At 32.3% G+C, this 24,340-nt stretch overlaps 1 protein-coding gene and 1 non-coding gene across 25 annotated transcripts; one reads left to right on the top strand and one right to left on the bottom strand.

The window, feature by feature from the left end:
• Positions 1–10,228: 10,228 nt before the first annotated feature.
• LOC112495473 (uncharacterized) lies at positions 10,229–17,121 on the bottom strand. 24 transcript variants are annotated; one of them, XR_008052481.1, is made up of 10 exons: positions 16,793–17,121; positions 16,593–16,689; positions 14,094–16,343; positions 13,691–14,002; positions 13,522–13,609; positions 12,665–13,443; positions 12,476–12,559; positions 11,800–12,387; positions 11,626–11,719; positions 10,229–10,857 (listed from the first exon to the last, which is right to left on the bottom strand). XR_008052481.1 is itself a non-coding variant. In XM_052435374.1 (9 exons), exons 6-9 carry the CDS (start codon positions 12,675–12,677, stop codon positions 10,474–10,476), a joined length of 726 nt encoding a protein of 241 aa, XP_052291334.1. In that variant the 5' UTR covers positions 12,678–13,443; positions 13,522–13,609; positions 13,691–13,797; positions 14,094–16,343; positions 16,593–16,689; positions 16,793–17,101; the 3' UTR covers positions 10,229–10,473. The 24 variants fall into 24 exon arrangements, 16 of the variants coding, with proteins under 16 accessions (XP_052291334.1, XP_052291332.1, XP_052291333.1 ...); XR_003064022.2 differs by having other exon boundaries at positions 11,626–12,008; positions 12,143–12,387; XR_008052482.1 differs by having other exon boundaries at positions 11,626–11,763; positions 12,143–12,387.
• Positions 17,122–23,299: 6,178 nt separating this feature from the next.
• Positions 23,300–23,403, top strand: LOC127900483 (small nucleolar RNA R71). The gene has a single exon (XR_008052666.1). It is a non-coding gene; the product is annotated as a small nucleolar RNA R71 (small nucleolar RNA).
• The last annotated feature ends 937 nt before the right edge of the window (positions 23,404–24,340 follow it).

The raw sequence follows: 24,340 nt of genomic DNA, 5'->3' as shown, positions 1-24,340 counted from the left end.
CATACAATAATGAGGTAAATTATATTTTTGCTTGTAAATATCAAAGAATTGATTTTTGTAGCATAGTAGCTAATTGATTCTATATACTGCAATTATAGGTGGCAAAGGTGAAGGGAAAGGCAAAGATCAAAGAGTAGATGTACTGATTGTTTCCTACAAACTGTCATTATGTGTTCATGTAAATATTTGACATGTTTTCAAACAATATTTTGGATATTTGTATTACTATTTTATTTGATACCTATTTAAATGTTGGTATGAATATTATATACTTATATTTAAGTATTCAAATTTGTACTTTAGTTTAATTTGAATAGATTTTCTTTGAATACCATTATTTGATTGGCAAAACTAAAAGAATAATGAAAATAATCGAGTAACAACAATAATTTCAGCACCATTTAATCGAAGCCATTAGCGCTAAAAAATGATTCAGCATCATAATATTAGTGATGCTATAGTATTACAAATTGCTGACACTAAAGTATTAGTATCCGTTTATTCTATCATGTCATATCCCAGTGTAAAACAAACTATTGACATGTAATAATTGTTAGTAAATACTGTTACTATAGTGTCATAATATTTTGTGATACTATGGTAAAAGTAACTTTTAACAAGTGATCATTATCAGTAATTACTAATACTATAGTGTCATAAATCTGGTAATACTATAGTAATAGTAATCACTAACACCAATTACAAGTGTCACTATTTTTCTGACTCCCAGATTACTGACACAATTAACAAGTGTCAGTAAAAGTAATTTCTGACACTATTCTAAAGTCAGTAAAGACCATTTTTCTAGTAGTGATGGTTGGTAAAACTTGCGACTTCCTTACATACATTTAATTCCTATCTAACTTACGAGGAACAATAAGGTTAAAGTTTGTTAGGTGGGGTTTAACTTGATCAATGTGTGCCATTGAATCAATAAGAGGTAGCCTGCTCTGATGCTAAAATAAAAAATAAAACATGAACTACAAGATTGAAACTCACACATTTATTCATTAAGGCTCTATGCCATTTTATAGTACAAGAGTTGATAATGATAAAAAAAGAAGAGATGAATCTAACTAAACTTATTATTATCTTGGATAATAACGACTCAATAATAAATATCCGAAGCAATACAATTCCTCTTATCTTCTAGCTAATTCAAAACCTCTCCATGTCAGCCTTCTAGGCGTGTAAACACGGCTAAATAAGAAGCCAGCTCAGTAAGTGACACATCACACATACGTAGTGAATTCTGACATTTTATCATTGTTTAACCTGCTAGATAATGAGAAGGTGATTTTTTGTAGGGATGGCAAAAATCCCCACGGGGATGGGTACCCTCGGGGATTTTCTCCATTCGGGGAGGGGACGGGGAAATTTTTTTACCCAATTTCTTATTCGGGGAGGGGACGGGGAAATTTTTTTACCCAATTTCTTATTCGGGGAGGGGACGGGGATGAGGTGGAATCCCCATCCCCTACCCATTTCCCCATTTTAATTTTTAATTTTATTTTAATTTTTTACAATTACTAGTAAATAAATAATAAAATTTAAATTATAAAATTATAAATATTGGTAAAATAAAAAATATCAAAATATTTATATTATTAAACTTTTAGGCCTAATTAACTAATTAAAGTCCTAAATTTTTATTTAGGACATTAAAAAGACCGAGTAGATTCTATTAGCCAAACATTTTTTTAATTTTAATATTCTTTAAATATTTTAAACTTAAATCTATTTTTTATTTATTTTTAGATGTTATAATTGCCCACAGCGAATCACAATTTTAATATCTAATCTAATCTAATCTAATCTAATCTAATATTTGCTTTTGATTTGCACCGATTTAACTATTGTGTTGTAAATGGAATAATCCACATTTATAAAGTGCCCACGCCACCATTGAAAAAGTTAATTTTGAATCTAAATTCGATTTTATTTGTAACAATTTTGTATTAAACTATTAATTTGTTCATGATAGTTTGTAAAAGAAGTTTGTATTCCTTGCATGTTGCGTTACTTACTAATTTAATGTATGTGACTTTTGTAATAGATATTAATGTAATATATATTTCGAACTTTACTTTTATTTGAATTTTTTATTTTAATATGATTAACTCAAAATTGAAAAAAAAATGTATTAGTTATTCGGGGATCGGGGACCCTCGGGGATCCCTTGTTATTATTCGGGGAGGGGATGGGGATTCTCTCAAATAATTCTGACGGGGACGGGGAGGGGACGGGGACATACGCAAAATATCGGGGATGGGTACGGGGAGATCGGTCCCCTCCCCTCCCCTCCCCATTGCCATCCCTAATTTTTTGGAACAAAATATACATGAGTATTCACATGCGTCTAACATATTGAATCCTGGTTATAACACAGATCGATTTTTTAAAGATACTGCACCATATTTATTGGAATATGGAGATGTAAGGGAACAAGTGCTTAAGTTGGGTCTTGATAAAACTTAAAAAAGCACTATTGTGAACGCTGAGTATTGTCGAAATTTTTTCTATCAAATGAGTCCTGTGGAGGTTCGACATTGGCCTCGACGCTTGCACGACCTACAACTGCCATGGCCTTTCGATATGCTCAATTCACAAAAGGACATAATGCTCACAAAGTACCTCGTGTGTATATTAAGACCTTGAAAGATCGAGTTATAGAGTTATGACAACAAGATATTATGATTACAAAGTGGTCGCCGTCTCAGGTCTTCAATATATTTCTCCAACCTGCTTACTTTTTTTGGCTTTCTGGTTAACGTAGCTACTTCAATCAAATAATCATCAAGCATATATGTAATATGCTTTTATGTACAAAAATGAAGTTTTTCAAATTTTATCGTTTTATTTGTTTTCTACCTTATAAATCTTTTTAGAATTGAATATCTATAATTAAAAAAAGAAAAATACAATTTTCAACAGAGGATCATAAGCAACTCGAATCGTAAGACAAGTCAACTTCAATAAAGACATGAGCATAATGACAATAAAGACCAGCGCGTTTGCCTCGATCAAGTTGAAGCACTGTCCCTACTCCCTACCAATGAGCAAATTCCATATGGGTACGTAGATCCCAATACGCTTCACTTAGCCCATAAAATCACACCCATGCCTGGGCATGGGTTTGCAAAGATGGATCATAAGAATTGAAATCTCTTCCACCATTGATACAACTAAAAAAAATCATTAGCAATAGCTCACGTTCCCACACTTCAAACAGCACACATATCATCTTTCATACGTACAAGAGAAACAAGATACCAATCACCCTTAGAGCAACAGTCAAGCCTTTCCCGATAAATGACTTTGAAATTTTAATACACATAAGATCGTCACAAAGAATTGGTTTAGGCAATTGTGCTAGATGTACTTGGAGTTAGAGGGAGGACCAACTACTGTTGTAAAAGATTTAAGAGGTTAGAAGCTGATTTCATCAGTTGGAGGGAGGATCAAAAAGAGAAAAGGAGGATAGGGGAAGAGAGATAGTAGAGAGATCCATCGCCATGTGAATCAAAACTGATTTATAAGATTTTTAACAGGGAAGCCTCATCAAAATTTTTAAAAAGGAAATTACTATAACGTTCAATGAGACTGCATAAATAAATTTTTCTGTTTGGAAAATACGGACTTAATTTGGAATACAAGTATACAACATGTTTAAAACTTAAAGCAGCTTTTTATTATTATTTTTTTTTGGTAATAAATGTACCTAGAGAAAGTTAAGGCAATATAGAACGAGATGTAAAACCCCAATACAATTATAATGGAGCCATAAGTCAACCCCACTAAGAGGTGAGTAGAAAATATACAGCCCGACAGTTAAGTCCAAAATTAGCAAGAAAGTCTGCTGCACGGTTGGTTTCTCTGTGAACATGCTTGTTATTCACTTGACAGTTTCTATTCAACAAATCTTTGATCCCCTTGATAAAGGCATACGCATTCGGCATAACATTGTCATTGTCCAACAATTAAGAAAAACAAGGGATGTCTACGTCAACCTAAAGCTAACGAATTCCATTATCCCAAGCCAAGCGTAACCCCAGATATGAGCCCCGTAAGTCAACTTCAGTGATTACCGTAAACCAATATTCATGCCAAAACTAGTTATCCACTCCCCACAGTGATTTCTGATCAAATCCCCTGCACTAGACAGCCCTGATGTTTTGTGAGTTCCATCTGTGTTGAGTTTGAACCATGACCAGTTAGGGGCCACCCACCGAATATTTTTTCAATCTTCGTGACACCAGGATTAAACAAGCTCTTGTTAAAACTCTGAGTCTCCTCCGAACGAATCTTAATATCCACTATAATATTACTGGTGCTATTTGATACGTCAGCATGGACATTTTGATTGCACCAAAACTAAAGCCGCTAAACTAAGACTCCAAAAAGACATGGGCAATCGATCATACTATCGTTCTTTTAAAAATGCTTAAAATTATATAACATCCAATCTCGTAGGTTCATATTGGCAAATTGATGTCTGATCTCGCGGGGATCAATGAAGATCAAGCATGTTTAGCACTGGGACAGTCTCTCAGCATATGAGGAGCATCATCAAGGACACAACCATACCTTGCATAACTCATATTAGAGAGGATGTGCTTTCTAAAAGGTTCAACTTTAGTTTTAATTTTGTTATTGTCTAACCAACGACAAAGAGGTTCATATTCTCGAGGTTCTCTCCACTGCCATACAATATGCCTAGAAAATTATTTATTGTGTAACATCTATTTTGACAAGACCTAACAGGCAGATTTGGCCATGAAAACAGGCGACTTAGAATAAGCCTGTACATGTGATCATCCTCATCATTTGCATTAGGTGGCTTCATTGCTATGAGTTTAAAGAGTAAATGGTGAGGAAAAAAACTCTAGAAAAGACTGATTTCCTGTACCCTCATCAGTGGCAAATTTCGCTACACAATCATTAAGTTGCTCCAAAGAAATAGGCTGCAAAGTATAAACATGCAAACGATACTCCCCAATGGCTCACTTATCCCTCCAAAATTGAACCCATCTGCAATTACCAATATTCCACTTAATCCTTTTCAACACCTCATGCTGGACTCCTCCCATAGCCTTCCATATGTACAACTATATTTTGTAGGCAGAATGTTTGAAATAGAGGAATAAGTAACCCTATACTTCGACGAGAGCACTTTCACCCATAAGCTATGTGGTGAAGAAATAATACCCTACCTAATTTTCATAAGTAAAGCATCATTCATCAATATTAGATTCTTAAGATCAAGACCCCCGCAAGGTTTTGGCTGAAAAATGTTGTCTTATGTACCCAAGCTAATTTTCTTCTTTTTGTTGCTCAACTTCAAATAAATTGTCTACAAGTTTGATCAATTTTATCATGAATACCAGACGGGATCTTCGTGGTCCTTAAAGCAGCTCTTTAATAGCTATGAGATTTAGTTTTTAATTGTGCTGTACTGAAAAAAAGTTTTTGTTTCAGGACACGAATCCTCCCTTCAAACAAATTAGTAATGTATAATCCTGAGATTTATACCAAGAAATGTGTGTCAAATAAATGTTGACATAAATAATCCTATAATATTGATTTTGATGATAACAAATCTTATATATTATAATTAAACATGTTGGAGCTATTAATATTAAACAAACTTGTTAAAGAATCTGGATAACCGTTAAACTTTAATAAAAAAATCATTTTCTACAAAAGAATGTTAAAATACTGATTCTGGAAAATAACGGTGAACCGTTTACTAAAAACAGTGGACTGATAATTTCCAGAAAAGAATTGAATTGTAACCATGAACTATTTAGCAAGAATGGTTGGCTAAATTTTATTTTTTAAGTTTCTGGAAATAAACAGCTAACCAATAACTCCAAATGGTTAACCGACTATTTAAAATCTCAGCTCAACAGTCATTTGGACTAGTCAAAATGGTAAACCGACAGCAGTTAATAGCGATATGATTTTGCTCAAAAAGTCAACAATGACTAGTTTTCATCTCTAACTATAAAATAACTCAATCAAATTTAAACATAGATAGATCCAAGAGTTATCATTGAGTTTGCTACAGAGTATACAATTCTCATTGAGCTTCAAACTTTTTTTTGTTTTATTCATTCACACATTGAGCTTTCATTTGTAACCATATACATTGTGTGAGAGAAAATTCAATTGTAATATTTAGTTTTGAGTGATTGTAAGTGTCGGGATACACTTAAGAGATTGGAGATAATCTCTTGTTGTAAAAGTTTATTGACACCTGTGAAGTTAATTGTAAGAGTTCTTGAAGCCTTGGAAGCTTGAAGGTGTGAACGTAGGCAGGGTTGGCCGAACCACGTAAAAATCTTTTTGTTTGATTCTCTCTTCCCTTCTCTCTTTATATTTTGATTATTTGCATTAATTTTTATTTAAGCACTACATAATTTTTAGAAACCTAGTTTACCCCCCTTGGGTTGCATAGTTAGTATTTCAATAAATGCAATAAAACTATAATGATTTTTTATGTTTCTCGTTGGAAAAAGAAAAATTCTAATTAATTCCACTGGCCTAATTATAAACTAAAGCTTTATTAATAAATAAAACAAACACACATACACAAGGCAAGAACAAAAGCTCACCACTCTAGGGTATTACAATAGAATACATATTTACCACCTAATGATATCCTATAAGAGATATAAGGCTCTCTAACTCACTAAAGCTTACCATTCAAGAGGATTACAAAAGGAAATAGATGTTCAACACCCAATGATGATAAAAAAAAAGATACATGGCTTCCTAACTCATTGCTTCAAGGAATCCACCTAAGTGAAATAGAATTGCACGAAGAAACTCTATAAGAGCACTCTTTTAAGTTACATCTTGATTCTACACATAATTTTCTATAGTTACAACTTATTACCCTTATATAGATAACTTGGAACAACCATTCAAGCCCAAGATGAGATATCTATAATTTTAAAACTCAAATCTAACTAGAAATAAAGGTCTTGGTTGTAAATAGGTAGACAAGAACAAAGCAAAACACAATTTGACTTCAAAATTAGTTTCAGTAACAAATTTGATAGTCAATACACATTTAATTATATCTTGATTTAGAGAACTCCAAATCAAACACCATAAAATTCGATAAAGTCGTGACTCTTAAAGATTTCTACTGATATGCAACTTGCACATTGATTTCAAAATAGTTGATTACTAATTTATTTAAAACATTCAACTTTTTGTGCAGAATTTTAGACATGTATGACCTTTATTGACAAAATCTTAAATATCTTTAAGAAGAGAAGTCAGAGTTTGATTCTATAAAATTATTCAAGATCTAGACGTATTTTGCTTTCTAACAATACATAATATATAATTTAATTAATTTTAGGACAAAAGAATTAATTTGAACAATTGACGAGATAATATGAGACTGTATTGAAGACACTGATGTATCATTAATTATTACCCTTCATCGTTGATAATAACAAGCTTAATTGGATAATCATATAATGAATTTTTTTAGTTCGTAAAAAGTTTTTTTATTCTTAAAATTTGGATCGAAAAAGGAAAAAAACTCATCCATTAAACATCAATTCTTCGTCTCTATTATTAACCGACCTCGAGTGCCCACAGATACAAAATGCAGGTTGGGCTGGGCTGCGGTGAGCTGTAAATTTTAGGCACGTCAGCTTTAAAAGAACAACATGATTAGAGATAAGGTAAAGCATGACATGTAAAAACACCACAATAAGAATGTTTCACGGATAGATTAAAACGTGGCCTGTGGGCCATTAACAGTATGTGAGACAAAGTATATTAAAGTAAAACTTTTTAACAAAAGTGAACTTAAAATTTTATGATTTTATGAATAATTTGAAATTGAATTTTTAATGTAATTTATTCGCGTAAGTTTTTTAAATTCATTTAATTTTTAGTTTAAAAACTTCTTTAATAGTTTTATGCTTATGATTTATTAAATGAATATATGATATCATGATTTTAATAAATAAAATTATAAATGTTTAGGGGAAAATATGGGCTCTAATATGGGCCAATAACTCAGTGACACGTGGTAAGAAAAGCCAATCAAGTGAAGTTAGTCAAGAAAAGTCAATCAATAGCATGTGAGACAAAGTCAATCAATAGCGTGTGAGACAAAGTATATTAGAGTAAAACTTTTTAATGAAAGAGAACTTAAAATTTTATGATTTTACGAATAACTGGAAATTGAATCTTTAATGTAATTTATTCACATAAGTTTTTTAAATTCATTTAATTTTTAGTTTAAAAAATTCTTTAATAGTTTTACGCTTATGATTTATTAAATGAATAAATGATATCATAATTTAAATAAATAAAATTATAAATGTTTAGGGGAAAATATGGGCGCTAATGTGGGCCAATAACTCAATGACACGTGGCAGGAAAAGTCAATCAAGTGAAGTCAGCTCATTTGACCGAATGGTAGTATAGCTCATAGAGAACTAGGAGATAAGCTCCACCGAAAAAGAAAACAGTTTTGGAAAAATACTCAACATCAAAGGGTACTATCAAAAGCTAGATTTTGTTGGTTAGATCTAGCTTGTGAACAGTGCACACCATTATGGGAGACAGCAAAAATATCTTCTTTTGGCTAAAGAAGAAGAGCCAATAAGAAGGGAGATTCTTTAGCCGAGTAATAAGAAAGGCTATGTCAACTGCCCTTGGCTACTCCTTGAAAAGCAACAGGGTCACAAGGCTAAGAGATTGTCATGCGTCCAACTATGGAGGTAAAAAGGTGGCTGGAGGTTTCCTTATCTCCCAAGCTCTTGGATGTCAACATGAAAGGACTATAAGGAAAATTAATCAAATAGTCTCAATAGAGGGAGACCAGCCAATAAGTGCCACATGTCTAAAATTACCAAAATACCCTCAGGAACACTCCTATATAAGCTCCATATGTCAATCTTGAGGAAATTTTTCAGATTTGATTTTTTAAGGAGGATGCTTCATTTCTTCCTCCATTTTGAGGGTTTCTTTCACCTTCTTTATACCTCCATGGAAGATATTAGCCACCTCTGAAAACCTAATTCACCCCTCTCTTGGGTTGCCTAGCTAGTATTTCTTTTGATATCAAAGCAAGGTTATCTTGTTAGGACTTAATCATTTGGAGTAAAAGATCTATAACAACTGAAACTTTATGCCCATTATGGTTTAGTTGTTTACAGTAAATGATTAGTCATTTACTACGGTGAAACTATTTTCTAAAAATAAAAAATTACCGTAAAACTTTAAAAAATTGTACTATAGCCTAAAGTTTTTTAAAACTTTAGAAAAACAACACTTGTTGATTTCCAAAACTTTCTGAAATTATACTATGACCTAAAACTTTATAAAAATTTTCAAGTAGGTGTATTTCTAGAATTTTAAAATAATACTTATTGATTTCAAAGTTCTTAAAACTTTTTTCAATTTAGACCATTAACTTGAAAACAACCAATTTCATAAAATCATTTTTCCAATAAGTATAAAACATTTATATTATGAAAATAATGATTTATTTAAAATGTATAAAAAATAATTTGAGCTTTTAAAAGTTTAATCATTCTTAATATTATTTTTTATCATCAAAATCAATATTATGGATACATAAATCACTAGTAGAAATGCCGTCATTTGCGACCAAAATACTAGTCACAGAATATACAATTTTGGTCGCTAAAACTTATCTACGACCAAAAAATGGTTGTCGCAAACTCGCCACATTATGTCTGTCGAGGAATCTTTTCCGCGACCAATCGTTAATTTCGTCACTGATAATGTCTTTCTGCGACCAAAATACATCGTCACAGATTAATTCGTCTTTTGTCGATTGTTATGTTTTACGGCTACTTAATTGGTCGCTGATAAGTTTTCTACGACCAATAACTATTGGTCGCGGTTTTCATGTTTCTGAGACAAAATTTGGCTGTCGCAAAATCATGTTTTCTACGATGAGAAATTTTTGGTCGTAGATTAATTATTTTCAAGGTAAGGTAATTCATTCACTTTAGAATATTTTCCGTGGCCATTGACTTTGTGGCTGAATCTTTAGATGTTTGTTTAATTTCTTTTGAGACCACCTATAGTCGTCGCAGAATATAAAATTTTGTTAAATTAATTTTATTTTTTATTTTTTGCAAAACGAAGCAACATATTAAAGAGAATAAATGTAATCAAATATGTTAAATCTTACATAATCAAATTTAAAACATTAATGAAATTATGAAAAAAAAGTTTGACTAATTGAATAACTGGAATAATAATTACATATATATTGTTGGATCACGTTTCTCTTGTCAAATGACATACAAAGGAAGAGTAGTTTGACAACATATGACCAAAATGCAAAAGAAACCAAAAGCCAATGATCATTGACCAGTTACTTCCACTTCAGGACACAAAAAAGAGATACCAAGTAACTAGAATGAAAGTCATGGATCAAAAGCATGCAAGTCAGGTAATCAATTAAGGGGCAGTGAACAAGAATTTCTCAATACGATCCAAGCGCTCTTGTTGCTTATTCACGTGCTCCTGCTGCTTATCAACTATTGCACGTGTATCGGTTAATTCAGTTTGGCATTTTTTCAACTCATCACATGTCTTACCCAACTCAGTGCGAGTACTTTCTAATTCATTACGCGTGCTCTCTAACTCTTTGGCTTGACTATCAATGATCCCTCGCATTTCATTTTCTACCTGTGATGATGTTCTAGATCCAGAAGTAGGTTGTGTAGGCCTAAATCCAAAGCCTCTAAAGTTCTTGCCAACAACAAGTTCAACAATTTCTTTAGGTGACAAAGGTGTACCATCTTCAGCAATATGTTCTTGTTCCATTTCTTTCATTTTTTCCTACATATGAAATCAGTCAACCATATAGTAAAAGAAAATAAACGTGTAGTATAGATTTCTTAGGCTTCTTTTAATATTTATAGCCAAAACAAAAAAATAAATAAAAACTAATGTAAAACAATTGAACCACATTATAACTTATTAAATAAAGATAAAATTTTACCAATAAAAATCTTTGAAGCTTTTATTCTAATTCAACATTCCTTACTCATTTATAATTTGTATTCTATTTTATATAATAAACCTATCATTAAAATTTCAGAACTAATTAAAATATATTAAATATCCGATTAGAACAATGTTATTTTCATTTTATCATTCTTTTGATTTTAGAGGAAAAATGTTTCCAACATATATGTATTGCAAAGAGAATCATAGCTTATTATACTTACATAGTCTCCAGTGGCTTTCCTCTAGTTTATTATGCAACAAAATTCAAAAAACAAATTAAGACAAGTATCTACACTTTAGTAGAGGTAGAATAAAAACATAAATCATTATTCAAGTAACAATCAACATCAAACCATAAATACTAATCTGCAGCTGATAATTTCAAAAGTTAATTTCAGCGCATTATAGGCCATCATCAGCAATATCATCTAGAAAAAAAAAATTGTCTAAAGATTTATCAACTACTCTCAAGCATTAACACATACATAAATCATTCTAGAACTCCATAACAATAGCCTACTAATATAGTAACATAAATCAGAAACTAGAAAGTGTAAGACCATCCAAATTAGAGTGTAAATACAATCTTTAACTTACTTTTTTTTTCACGATGGCTAAGAAATGACAATGATCCACCTCGGTGATTGTACTTGAGTTTTTTGCGATTACCAACATTTTTTCTTGCTCTTTCCTTCATGTAAGATTTTTGTCTTAAAAAAAAATCATTTATAGCTTCTACAAAATTGAAATTAATAACAAAAGATAAGTTACCTTGAACTCGTCACTCCTAAAGTGATTACATAACCAGGCCCAATCTTGTTGAGAGATATTTCTATATGCATGTCGACGTGCTTCAGATGGTGTTGCATACTTTTTGAAGTGTTTGTGACAATTATATCTATGATCTAAATATCGCTCAGCCATAGAACTATTCACATAGTTGAGTATGTGGGCATTGACATGTCAAATTCAAATTTTGTCTAAAAAGGACAATAAAACAAGTCTCTCAACTATTAGAATATTCACTTATTTAATCCTTAGATAAAAGCTATTTGCTTATAAGTTTAATAGTTATTTATATTAAATAAAATCTTTCAAACTCAATTTCACTTACCAACAATCGCTCAAACACAACCTTTTTTTCTTTATCAGGAATCGCACCCCAACTCTCATATTGTATTGGATAAAACAGTCTCACAGCAACACCAATCTCATTAGCAAACCTAGAAGCATGATTACATATGGGTCTCCATTCTTCTTCTATAAATGATATATGAATCCTTTCTCCAGCTTGTAATAATCGATCCAACCCCACTCCTCGAGACGGGCCACGTCCTTTTCTTTTGGTTGTTAAACCAACTGTATTACAATAATAAAAAAAATAAAAAGACTGCAATTAGATGAAACATGTTCGTCATAACATTTATACTCATAAAAATAGCAATACCTTCTGGCAGGACATTAGAAGATGAATTAGAAGATGGAGGAATAATATTGGCAATGGTCTGATGTCTCCCAAGAGCCATGCAATCTGCGTACACAACAAAATATTAAAATTATATAGATTATAAGATAAAAGAATAAAAGAAAATTTTAATTTATAAACATAATTCATTAAAAGTAAAAAATTACTTACTTGAACTTAGCATCACATAACTAATTATCTACATCAGTGTCATCATCACTATTTAAAATTGGCTCATCATCATGATTGTCACTTAATGTTTCATCTTCATTAGTGCAATCATCTATGAATTCAAAATCATCATTATGTATGATATGCTCTTGAGAAGGCACAAAATTTGCTTCCAAAACAGTTGGCTCTGCATCTTGCCTACTAAAGTGTTGTGTCTCAAAATTAACATCTTCTACAACAGTATGAATTGGTGTTTTGGTATTGTTTATATCAGCTTCTCCATTCCCTTCTATCTCTGGGACATCCCATATATGTCTATGTTGTGATTTTTTCACCACTTTCCAATGAGATCCAAATTTAGGGTCATTCACATAAAAAATTTGTTGTGCTTGAGTTGCCAAAATAAAAGGATCATTCTTATACCATTTATGGGACACATTTATGCAAGTTAAGCTAAGATATTTCTGAATTCTTTTCCTCTTCGCATTTGTGTCAAACCACTCACACACAAACAATATCACTTGATTTTGAAACAAATATTGCAACTCAAGCACATCAACTAAAACACCATAAAATTATATTTCTTTATTGTCATGTTCCCCAACCACAACAATGCCATTATTTTGAGTTATCAATCGATTATCACGGTCAAATGTGTGATACTGAACTCCATTAACGTCACAGCCTGAGTATGACCTAACACGGAGATCATGTCCACATGCTAGGGCATACAATTCATTAGTAGCTGCAGCTGACCTTTCATGACGCAATGATATCATCTACATGGCAAAAGAAGACATAATCATATATATAAACTACCTTAAATTATATAATCTATTTAACTTAGGCATACTCACACGCTCTTTAAACCACCTAGGAAAGTGCTTTTATTCCCTTTGTAATAAATTAGCATTACTTTCCATCTTCAATTGGTTAAAGTGTTCACTGCATGTACTTATTAAATAAGAGTCAAAGCTACTGAAATGATAATTTCTTAGAAATAAATAAGCTATACACTCCACTTACTTCAGGTATGGTTGTAATTCTTCGCAGTTATTTAAGATATTCCAATGTGCTGCTTCATGTTGTTGTTGAGATAGTTCGAGAAAACTTTTTCCCCCAAATGGGCAAGCCTTTTGAGCAAAAACTGATAGTCTATTATTATTTTGCCCCTCTTGAGTTTCATCATTAATAGCCCCATCACGATTAAACTTTGTTTCAATATCACAAAGATACATTGAGCAAAATGTCATAGACTCATTTACAATATAAGCCTCATCTATTAAACCTTCCGGATGAGCTTTATTTTTCACAAAATTCTTCAAAAAACCCAAAAATCTGTGGTGATAATAATAAAAAAAACTATTGATAAATATATGTGTATGGGAAAAGTAAATACTTAGTAATCATGTAAACTTATAGTTATTACCTTTCAATAGGGTACATCCAACTGTAACCAACCGGGCCGACAATTTTGGCTTCACAAGGCAAATGAACCGAAAAATGAACCATCACATCAAAAAATGCTAAGGGGAAGATCCTTTCAAGCTTACAAAGAACTAAAAAAATCCCTTTTTCTAGTTTGTCCATATATGAAACTTTTAAGGTCTTTGCAAATAAATCTTGAAAAAATTTACACAGCTCTACTAAGGCAGTACATACATCATTCGGCAAAAGTGCACGTATGCCTATTGGAATACGTCGCTGTAATAAAACATGACAATCATGACTTTTTAAGCCAGATAATTTACCATCATTTACATTAACACATCTGCTGACATTGGATGCATAACCTTCAGGTAATTTCACCAACTTCAAGAACTTACAAAATTGTTTTCTCTCATCACTTGTCAAAGTATAACATGCTGGAGGTTTAATATATTTATTTCCTCTAAGCTGCAAGTGTAATTCCTTTCTAATATCCAGGATTTCCAAGTCTAAACGGGCCTTATTTGTGTCTTTTGTCTTTCCCTCTATATTTAATAAAGTACCTAGAAGACTATCACATATATTATTCTCTATGTGCATAACATCAAGCTTGTGTCTTAATTTCAGACTCGACCAATAAGGTAGCTAAAAAAAAATATTTTTTTCCGTCCAATTAAGCTCATTAGGTGATCGCTTCCTCTTCCTATCTAAGTTGTTTTCATTTTTTCCAAATTTAGTATGAGGTAGCTGCTGCAATTGGCATAAAATATCATCTCCTGTGAACATTCTAGGTGGAGACCTATGTTCTGGCTCACCATCAAATTCTCTATTATTTTGCCAACTATGGCCAACACGTAAATAACGACGATGACCCATATAACAGATTTTGTTTATTAATTTTTTTGATTTGGTATCTTTATTACAAACAGGACAAGCCTTGTACCCTTTTGTACTCCATCCAGACAAGTCACCATAGGCAGGAAAGTCATTTACAGTCCACAACACTGCTGCATGCATGCGAAAATATTGTTCCTTCGAGACATCATATGTTTGTACACCCACATCCCATAATTCTTTCAATTCTTCCACCAATGGACGTAAATATACATCAATATCTTTTCTAGGTGCTTTAGGTCCTGGAATAAGTAATGACATCATAAGAAAAGGTTCTTTCATGCATTTCCAAGGTGGGAGATTGTAAAGAAAAACCAAAACTGGCCACATACTATATGAGTTATTCATATTTCCAAAAGGATTGAATCCATCAGTTGCAAGTCCTAGCCTAACATTCCGAGGTTCTTAAGCAAACCAACGATGTTTCTGATCAAAATCCTTCCACCCTTCAGCATCTGCAGGATGTCTTAGAACCCCATTTATGTCAATGCGTTTTTCTTTATGCCATCGCATATCAACAGTTGTGTGCTTTGACATAAACAACCTCTTTAACCTTTGTTTCAATGGGAAATAACGTAACACCTTTTGCGGAACCTTTTTACCTTTCCCATCATTATTTTTATATCTTGACTCACCACATTCTGGATAGTGATCTCTACCTTCATGTTCTTTCCAAAATAGAGCACAATCATACTTACACATGAATTATTTCATATCCTAACCCCAAATCTCGTAACATTTTTTTAGCATCATAATGAGATGCTGGAATGTTGGCACATGCTGGAAAAGCCTTTTCTAATATTTGCAACAACATGTCAAAAGATTTATTACTCCATCTATTCAACACCTTAATGTGCATCAACTTCACTAGGAAAGTTAAGGCTGAAAATGTCTTGCAACTAGGGTAAAGTTCCTTTTGAGCCTCATCAAACAACTCACCAAATTTGTCAGCATTTATATGAACACCAGATGCATTACTATTATTTGACTCATCTAAACCACAATCCATTTGCATGGGCCCCCCTATTTCATTCAACATCTCTAACATCTTATCATCTTCTACCTCTTCAATATGAGAAGTATCATTAATTGAACTTGGAGTTTGAATATAACTTGATAAATCAATTTCTTCACCGTGAAATACCCATATTTGGTAACTAAATGACATACCATGTCTACACAAATGTCTTTCGACATCATCCAATGATTTCAACTCCATATTCTGACAATTTCTACCTGGACATCTAGCTTTCCCTTCTTCAATTAAATGATTCTCAGCCAAATTCACAAAAGCCTTGACACCATCCACATATTCCTTACACAAACGATTTGAAATTCGCATCCAACTTTTATCCATCTGTGTGTTTTGTAAATATTATTTTAGTTAAAGGAAATATTTAGTTTCAAGAAACATGCAACAATGATACATTACTTAGATTAAACAACCATGAATTTATAGATATATTTTTATTTAATTATTTCATAAAGAATTAATTATAAAGACAAAATAATAAAGAAGCCTATAAAAAAAATAATAAGGACATAATTTTTCAAAGTCTTATAAAAAAAAATAAAGACAGAATTTTTCAAAGCATCGTCATATTACCTGATTGAGCAAAGGACTTCAATTTTTGGCAACGAAGAAACAACTATTCCATGTGAAATTTTACTCTTATGATAACAGACCAAGACCCAAAGTTTATCTGCAAACAATACAAATAATAATAATAAAAATAACAATCATTTCATATTATACAGCCATAAAAATTACTAAAGGAACAAAATAACCCAACAATCTAAGCCTACCAATTTCAACCAAAAAAAAAACTTCATGCAAAATAAAAACTTAGGCGTCCTTTGTTTGGTCTGCAGAAATTTGAAGCTTTGTCCCCTCCTATTTCCATAATTCCAGCAAAATTATCTTCAATAATGTGTAGTTACAAGCTAATTTAAAAGGTTTGGAGTTACATTGTTAGAGATTTTGGTTCTGAATGTGCAACAAAAAGTAAAAAATTGACTTTGTAGTTGAGCGAGACAAGCCAAGTAAGGGAAAGTAATTTCAGGGGATTAGAAGAGGAAAACGAAGCTGTGACTTTTGTACTTAAGTTTTGTCCTTTAACATATCTTTTTATAAAATAATAATATTAAGAGGAAGACAAAGTTGTTTCTTTTGTACTTAAGTTTTGTTCTTTAACATATCTTTTTATAAATAATAATATTAAATTTTCTCTTTCTGAGACTAAAAGTGGCAGCACCAAATGTCCACAATTGATTGTGAAATAGAGTAAAAATATATGGCGGGTATTACACTGATTCTCTCGCCAATTAAATATTTTCTAATTTTATTTATTAAAAAAACTTATTTTGCTAGCTTACTAATAATTAGGATTTCTTACAAAATAATAGGACAAAGATCCTTCTTAATTATTTTTTTTCCCTAATCACTCTTAGTTTAATGAATGGTCAATATTGATTTTAAATTTTCATGTTGATAATTAAACTAATTTTTTTGTTAGATTTTAAAATTAGGAAAAAAATTGTAATTTTAAATTAATATAAGTTTATATGATAATCTTTTAATATGAAAATTGATTATAATATTCTCTCAAAAAAATTTATTTCATGTAAGATAACATATATATGACCATTTATTCTTTGCAAATCACAATAGTATTTGTGGACCATTAAATTAACTCTTTTGGAATAATTGAGATATATTGTTTAGTATAAGAAATTTATAATTAAATACAACCAACCCACAGATTCAAAGTCAACAAGGCTGCTAATAGGGATGGCAATGGGGAGGGGAGGGGAGGGGACCGATCTCCCCGTACCCATCCCCGATATTTTGTGTATGTCCCCGTCCCAGTCAGAATTACTTGAGAGAATCCCCATCCCCTCCCCGAATAATAACAGGGGATCCCCGAAGGTCCCTGATCCCCGAATAACTAATACATTTTTGTTCAATTTTGAGTTAATCATATTAAAATAAAAAATTCAAATAAAAGTAAAGTTCAAAATATATCTTACATTAATATCTATTACAAAAGTCACATACATTAAATTAGTAAGTAACGCAACATGCAAGGAATACAAACTTCTTTTACAAACTATCATGAACAAATTAATAGTTTAATACAAAATTGTTACAAATCAAATCGAATTTAGATTCAAAATTAACTTTTTCAATGGTGGCGTGGGCACTTTATAAATGTGGACTATTCCCTTTACAACACAATAGTTAAATCGGAGCAAATCAAAAGCAAATATTAGATTAGATTAGATTAGATTAGATATTAAAATTGTGATTCGCTGTGGGCAATTATAACATCTAAAAATAAATAAAAAATTGATTTAAGTTTAAAATATTTAAAGAATATTAAAATTAAAAAAAATGTTTGGCTAATAGAATCTACTCGGTCTTTTTAATGTCCTAAATAAAAATTTAGGACTTTAATTAGTTAATTAGGCTTAAAAGTTCAATAATATAAATATTTTGATATTTTTTTATTTTTACCAATATTTATAATTTTATAATTTAAATTTTATTATTTATTTACTAGTAATTTTAAAAAATTAAAATAAAATTAAAAATTAAAATGGGGAAATGGGTAGGGGATGGGGATTCCACCTCATCCCTGTCCCCTCCCCGAATAAGAAATTGGGTAAAAAAATTTTCTGGTCCCCTCCTCGAATAAGAAATTGGGTATGAAATTATCCCCATACCCTCCCCGAATGGGGAAAATCCCCAAGGGTACCCGTCCCCGTGGGGATTTTTGTCATCCCTAGCTGCTAACCATGCATGTGTATAAAGCAAAAGCACCTGGGGGTGTGTGTACATGTATATCATGAGCAAGCACAGTAATAAAAAAAAACATAGAGTTTGTGTTTTAAAAAAATATATTAGTGAATAAAAATAAAGAAGTAAAAAATTAATTGTCTTTTGTTCTATAAAATAATGATGAATTATTTATTCTTATAAATACAAATAATATTTGAATATTCTACAGCGGAATCACCAACTTATCCTAAATGTTGACTTCAACATTATTTATCATATGCTTGTTTTCTATGACAATAGAATTATTGCTTTCCGATCAAATGAAATTCCACTACAAAAATAGAATTCGTTGCAAAATATGAACTTTCTGAGACGAAATTGATCTGGCCACAAAAATAATCTCTTCGGTTATAATCCTTTTTACGACTAGAAAAATATTTTTTGCAAATTTATCACTTTTGTCGACCAAATATACTGGCCACAAAATCTCATCGCAGAAAGTGTAGTTACTACGACCAAATCATTGTACTGTCGCAAATTATACGACATTCTGCAACCAATTAATATTTGTCTCGGATAACATTATCTGTGGCCAAGACATGGTCGCAATAGATGAAATAATTGTCGCAAAAAAATTTACACATTTGAGTTTACCCATCCTTTATAATCCATGACCATTGATCGATATGGTCCTTGAAAATAAGATTTAGTGGCAAAAATCATGTGGTCGCAAATGACGGCATTTCTACTAGTGAATGTTAACAACCTCATCCCTCAAATAAGCTCTTCTATTGTTCTTCTCTTATAAAACTCTCTAATCTCCATAAAATCTACATTTTCCTCATATTATCATCCATCATATACAACTTTATTAACGTTTTATTGATATTGTAAAGCAAATCATGTAATACTTTATTTTTAAAGTGGCTTGGAGATGAGCTACTTCTGTGGATGTAGGCCAAAAGGCAGAGTGATAACTCTGTGAAATGAGAGTTATCATGAGACTTCTAAGCTTAAATCAAGACTACTTAGAGAGTAATTGATGTGTTTTTAGTACATTTTAATGTTAGTTTGCATTAACATCTATTTTAGTTTAAGTTTGATAAAGTTTATGTGATTTTGAATAATTGTATGCCTAAAACATATACTTAATTGTAGGTAATTGGAAACTTGAATTTTATAGAAAGGATGCTTTTGTAATGAACTTATAAAGGACAAATGGACATGGCTACAGAAGACTTAAAGCAAGGCTGGAATAGTGTAGATGTTGTAGCAACCATTGCTGTAGCAATCCTCGAGCATTGACATAAAAATTCGGGCAAGATATTCAGAATATTGCGATCTGCAGTTTCCTAATCTGAAGATGCGCGCCCTAAAGTTTCCAGGTACCCTAATTTGGGATTATAAAAGGAGGCGTACATGAAAAGAAAAAGGGAGAGGCCGTCAATCAATATCAAAAACAAAAAAGAGACAAAGAAGAAACAGAATTCCTGAGTAGAAATCAAGGTTGCACCAGTAGGAGAAATTACAGAATCGATTGGAATTTGTTCTTTCTCATTCTTTTCTTGTTTATTTGTTATCCATTGATCATGAAGATGTATTTGATGGCTAGAACTTGGTTGTTTATTTACCTTTCACAAATTATGAACAAAATAAATTTGTGGTTGAGTGTTAAACTAGCTTGATGGTTGATTGACTGAATATAGATGTTACTGCATGTTTCTTATAGTATTTTGCTTTGATAGTATTTATTTAAAGTCATTATTTTGGTTGACCACCCATTTAATGATACAAGTTAGGAATGAAATACAAGTGTGCAACCCAAGAGGAGGGGTGAATTGAGATTCTAAAACAAATTATCATACAAATCTAAAATGAATTTCAAGCAATAACAATTAAATCAATTACAATAGAGAAAGATAAAGGAAGAGAGATTCAAACACGAAGATTTTTACGTGGTTTGGTCAACCTCGCCTACGTCCACGCCTCCAAGCTTTTCGGGGTTGAGAATTTCACTAAGCAAGCATCCAAGGCTTCAAATGCTTACACTTGACTTCCAAGGTGTCAATGAACCTTTACAACAAGAGATTATCTCCAATCTCTTAACCCAAGTGCATCCCAACACTTACAATCACTCAAAATAAAATATTACAAATTATTTTTCTCTCACACAATATCTAAGATTACAAATTAATGCCCAATGTGTGAATAGATTGTTGTGCAAATTTTATTAAACTCGCAAGTGCATGAATCTATTGTAGTATAGATCAATGGTGACGAGTGTCGATCCCACGAGGAGGTGGATTTTAATTGTCTGTAGAATTAATTTTCTAAATGGGTGGTTGGATTTGTGGTGAAAATGATTTGGATTATCCTAAAATTCAAATTAAAATGGCAAGAATAAATTGAAGTGAAAATCTATTAAAATGACGTACTTAGGTATCTAGATCTGCATCAACATGCATCATGGGCTAAATATTCCTTATTAATGCCAATTAAATCATGAGGGGGGAATCCACACCTCATGAACCACACTCTAATCAATATGGTGCTAAGGGCTTATCGTGCCAAATAATAATAACCTTGTACTAGGGAGCCGGTGAAACCAAAGCGGTATCTAGACAAGATTATTATTATTTATCGATGAAAAATCAAAACATCCGCAAAAATTAGAGGGGAAGAGAAAATAAATTTACCAAATAAAGCTCATGACACATGTTGAAACTTCATCTTCAACCCAAGCTTAAAAGAAAATTATCTACTCATAATTGAACTAGGGGTAAAATGAAAATTTATTAAAATACGTAGAAAATACAAGATGGAGAAGGAATTACAGAAAATAGAGCCCAAAAATGAATTCAGAGATATCAAATTAGGGGGGGAAGGCCCCATTTTTATAGATACATTGAGTAAACATGGCCATCGGATTAAAAACAATTTGCACGCTCAGGATTGCGCGATGTCATCAATCAACAGTACGCGGTTTGACCAGTTTGGGGGCTGAATGATGGGTGATGATGTCAATAATTGTTTTAGTTTTTCAAATGCCACAAGACATGAATCATCAAAGACAAAAGGTACATCCTTAGCAAGTAGATTGCATAAGGGTCTAGAAACTTTGCTAAAATGTTTAATGAAACGTCTATAAAAACCAGTTTGCCCAAGGAAAGATCTTACTTCTCTAACTGTTTTAGGTACAGGAAGATTGGAAATGAGATCCACCTTTGCTTTATCAACCTCAATACCTTTGCTCAAAATGATGTGACCGAGAACAATACCTTGTTTTACCATAAAATGATACTTCTCCCAATTTAAGACCAAGTTCTTCTCGATACATCTCTGCAAAACTAATGTTAGATGATGTAAACATTTGAACGTGAATGTTTCTCTTTATAGTACAAATGTCTTTAAGAAACTTGGCATAAGATGGAACTTGCTTTATAGCATCAAGTAAAGGGATGTTAACATTTACCTGTTTGAAGATTTCGAGAATCTCACCTGTGGATTTTCCCTTCTTTCCTTTCGCTAACCTCTGAGGAAATGGAGCTTTTGGAACGTATTCTCGTGGTTTGGTTTCTTCTCTCTCCTCCGGTGATGAGTCCTCAACACTCACAGGTACAATTCTATTTTCTTTTGTCACCGGCATCTCCACTTTGTTGTCGACTTCTTTTCCTTTTCGCAAGGTCATGACTGCTTTGACCTCTCCATGCTGCTGTGGTGAACTGGTACTTGCTTCATGCACTCCTTTAGGATTAGGCACTGGTTGACTTGGAAACTTGCCTTTCTCAACAGTTATTGCCAAGGTCTTAACTGAAGAAGCAAGTTGTCTCACTATCTTCTCGAGGCTTGAAACTGATTGGGCTTGTGAGTTGAAGCCTGCTCGCAACTCATTTCATAGTCCATCAATGGTGCGGTTCTGTTGCTCAATCGTAGAGTGAGTAAGATTCTTGAGATTCTGGAATGAATCCTCCCATGGTCTGGGTTGAGAGTAGTTCTGGTTCTGATTGTATGGTCTAAATGGGGGCTAAGAGGCTTGAGGAATTTGAGGAATTGGTTGCATTGGTGGAGCTGGAGCTGCTGGTCCATTCTGTTGGAATCCTTTAGACCATGAAAAATTGGGATGGTCTCTCCATCCAGGGTTATATGTGTTGGAATATGGGTTGTAATTTGATGGTTTTCTCATTACACCTATGACATTGGCTTGATCTGAGTATGAGTCATGGTCATGTGGTTCTGTTGATTTAGCAGTCGATAACGATGCTATTTGTCGAGCGAGACCATCAACCATCTCCTTGACTTCTTTGATTTCTGAACTTGACTCACCAATGTGAACCTCATTTACTCCCTCAATTCTTCAAGTATTCCTGAGTGATCGACTCCGTTGTTGGGAATTATCCGCTTGTCGCTGGAAGAATTCTCAAATCTCTTATGCACTTTTTGACATTAGCTCTCCTCCACTTGTTGCCATTAGCCATTCTTGCACATTCTGCAATAATCCCTCCAAAAGGTATTGGCATTGGTGCCATTTCTCGTACCCATGATGTGGACACTCCAAGAGTAGCCCATTGAATCGCTCCCATGTTTCGAAAAATTGCTCGTCTTCTCTCTGGGTAAACTCTGAAATTTCCCTGCGAATAGCATTGGTTTTATGCACTGGAAAATATTTATTTAAAAATTTAGTTACCATTTGTTCTCATGATGCAATGCTATTAGCAGGCAATGTATTAAGCCATGAACGAGCTCTATCCTTTAAAGAAAATGGGAATAGTATAAGTTTTACATCATCATCTAAAAAATTCTCATATTTAAATGTTTGACAAATAGCATGAAAATCATTCAAATGATTATATGGGTCCTCATTTTCTAGGCCATAGAATGTTAGGAGACAATTTAGCACACTAGGTTTTAGTTCAAAACTCCTAGCAGCTACATTTGGGTATCTTATGCATGATGTGCTCAAATTAGCTAAAGGACTGAAGTAGTCATTAAATGGCCTCTCCTGTGGTTGCAAATCCATTTTATTTTTAACTTGTTTGTGTGTGCGAAGTGTTTTCTCTAGTTCAAGGTCTATAGGTTTAAGATTAGGTAATAATGACCTACGACCATGCATGCAAGAAACACAAAAATAAATAGGAACAAAACAAATAAAAATAAAGAAGAATGAGAAATTACGTTACTAACCTTATCATGCTGTTAAAACCTTTCTGTAAAAATACACAAAAATAAATACGTGAAATAAATTAACTAAAAATAAATTAATAAGATAAACAAAACAAAAATTACAAAGAAAAATAAATTGAAAATTAAATTACAGAATGTTAAAGAAGAGAAAAAGAAAAGAAATACTAACCTTAAATGTAGATTCACTTTTTTTTCTTTTTCTTTTTTTAATAATAAAAAAAATACAAAAAAACAAATAAAAGAAATTATTCACAAAAATTAATTTTACGAATTAAAATAACTTACCTTCCCGGCAACGGCGCCAAAAACGTATTGTGCAAATCTTATTGAACTCGCAAGCGCACAAATCTATTGTAGAATAGACTAATGGTAATGAGTGTCGATCCCACGAG

The sequence above is a fragment of the Citrus sinensis genome, chromosome 2, assembly GCF_022201045.2.
Source record: "Citrus sinensis cultivar Valencia sweet orange chromosome 2, DVS_A1.0, whole genome shotgun sequence".
NCBI lineage: Eukaryota > Viridiplantae > Streptophyta > Magnoliopsida > Sapindales > Rutaceae > Citrus > Citrus sinensis.
Note: the sequence above shows the minus strand (reverse complement) of the source record. Positions and strands in the feature narration are given on the sequence as shown.

What these genes read in the sequence shown, in the direction of transcription:
- LOC112495473 (XM_052435371.1), bottom strand. An exon ending in TTCTAATGTCCTGCCAGAAG is followed by an intron (nt 12,388 to 12,475) that starts GTATTGCTATTT and finishes ATTGTAATACAG; the next exon opens with TTGGTTTAACAACCAAAAGA. An exon ending in TTGTGTTTGAGCGATTGTTG is followed by an intron (nt 10,858 to 12,142) that starts GTAAGTGAAATT and finishes TTTCATATGTAG; the next exon opens with GAAAAAATGAAAGAAATGGA.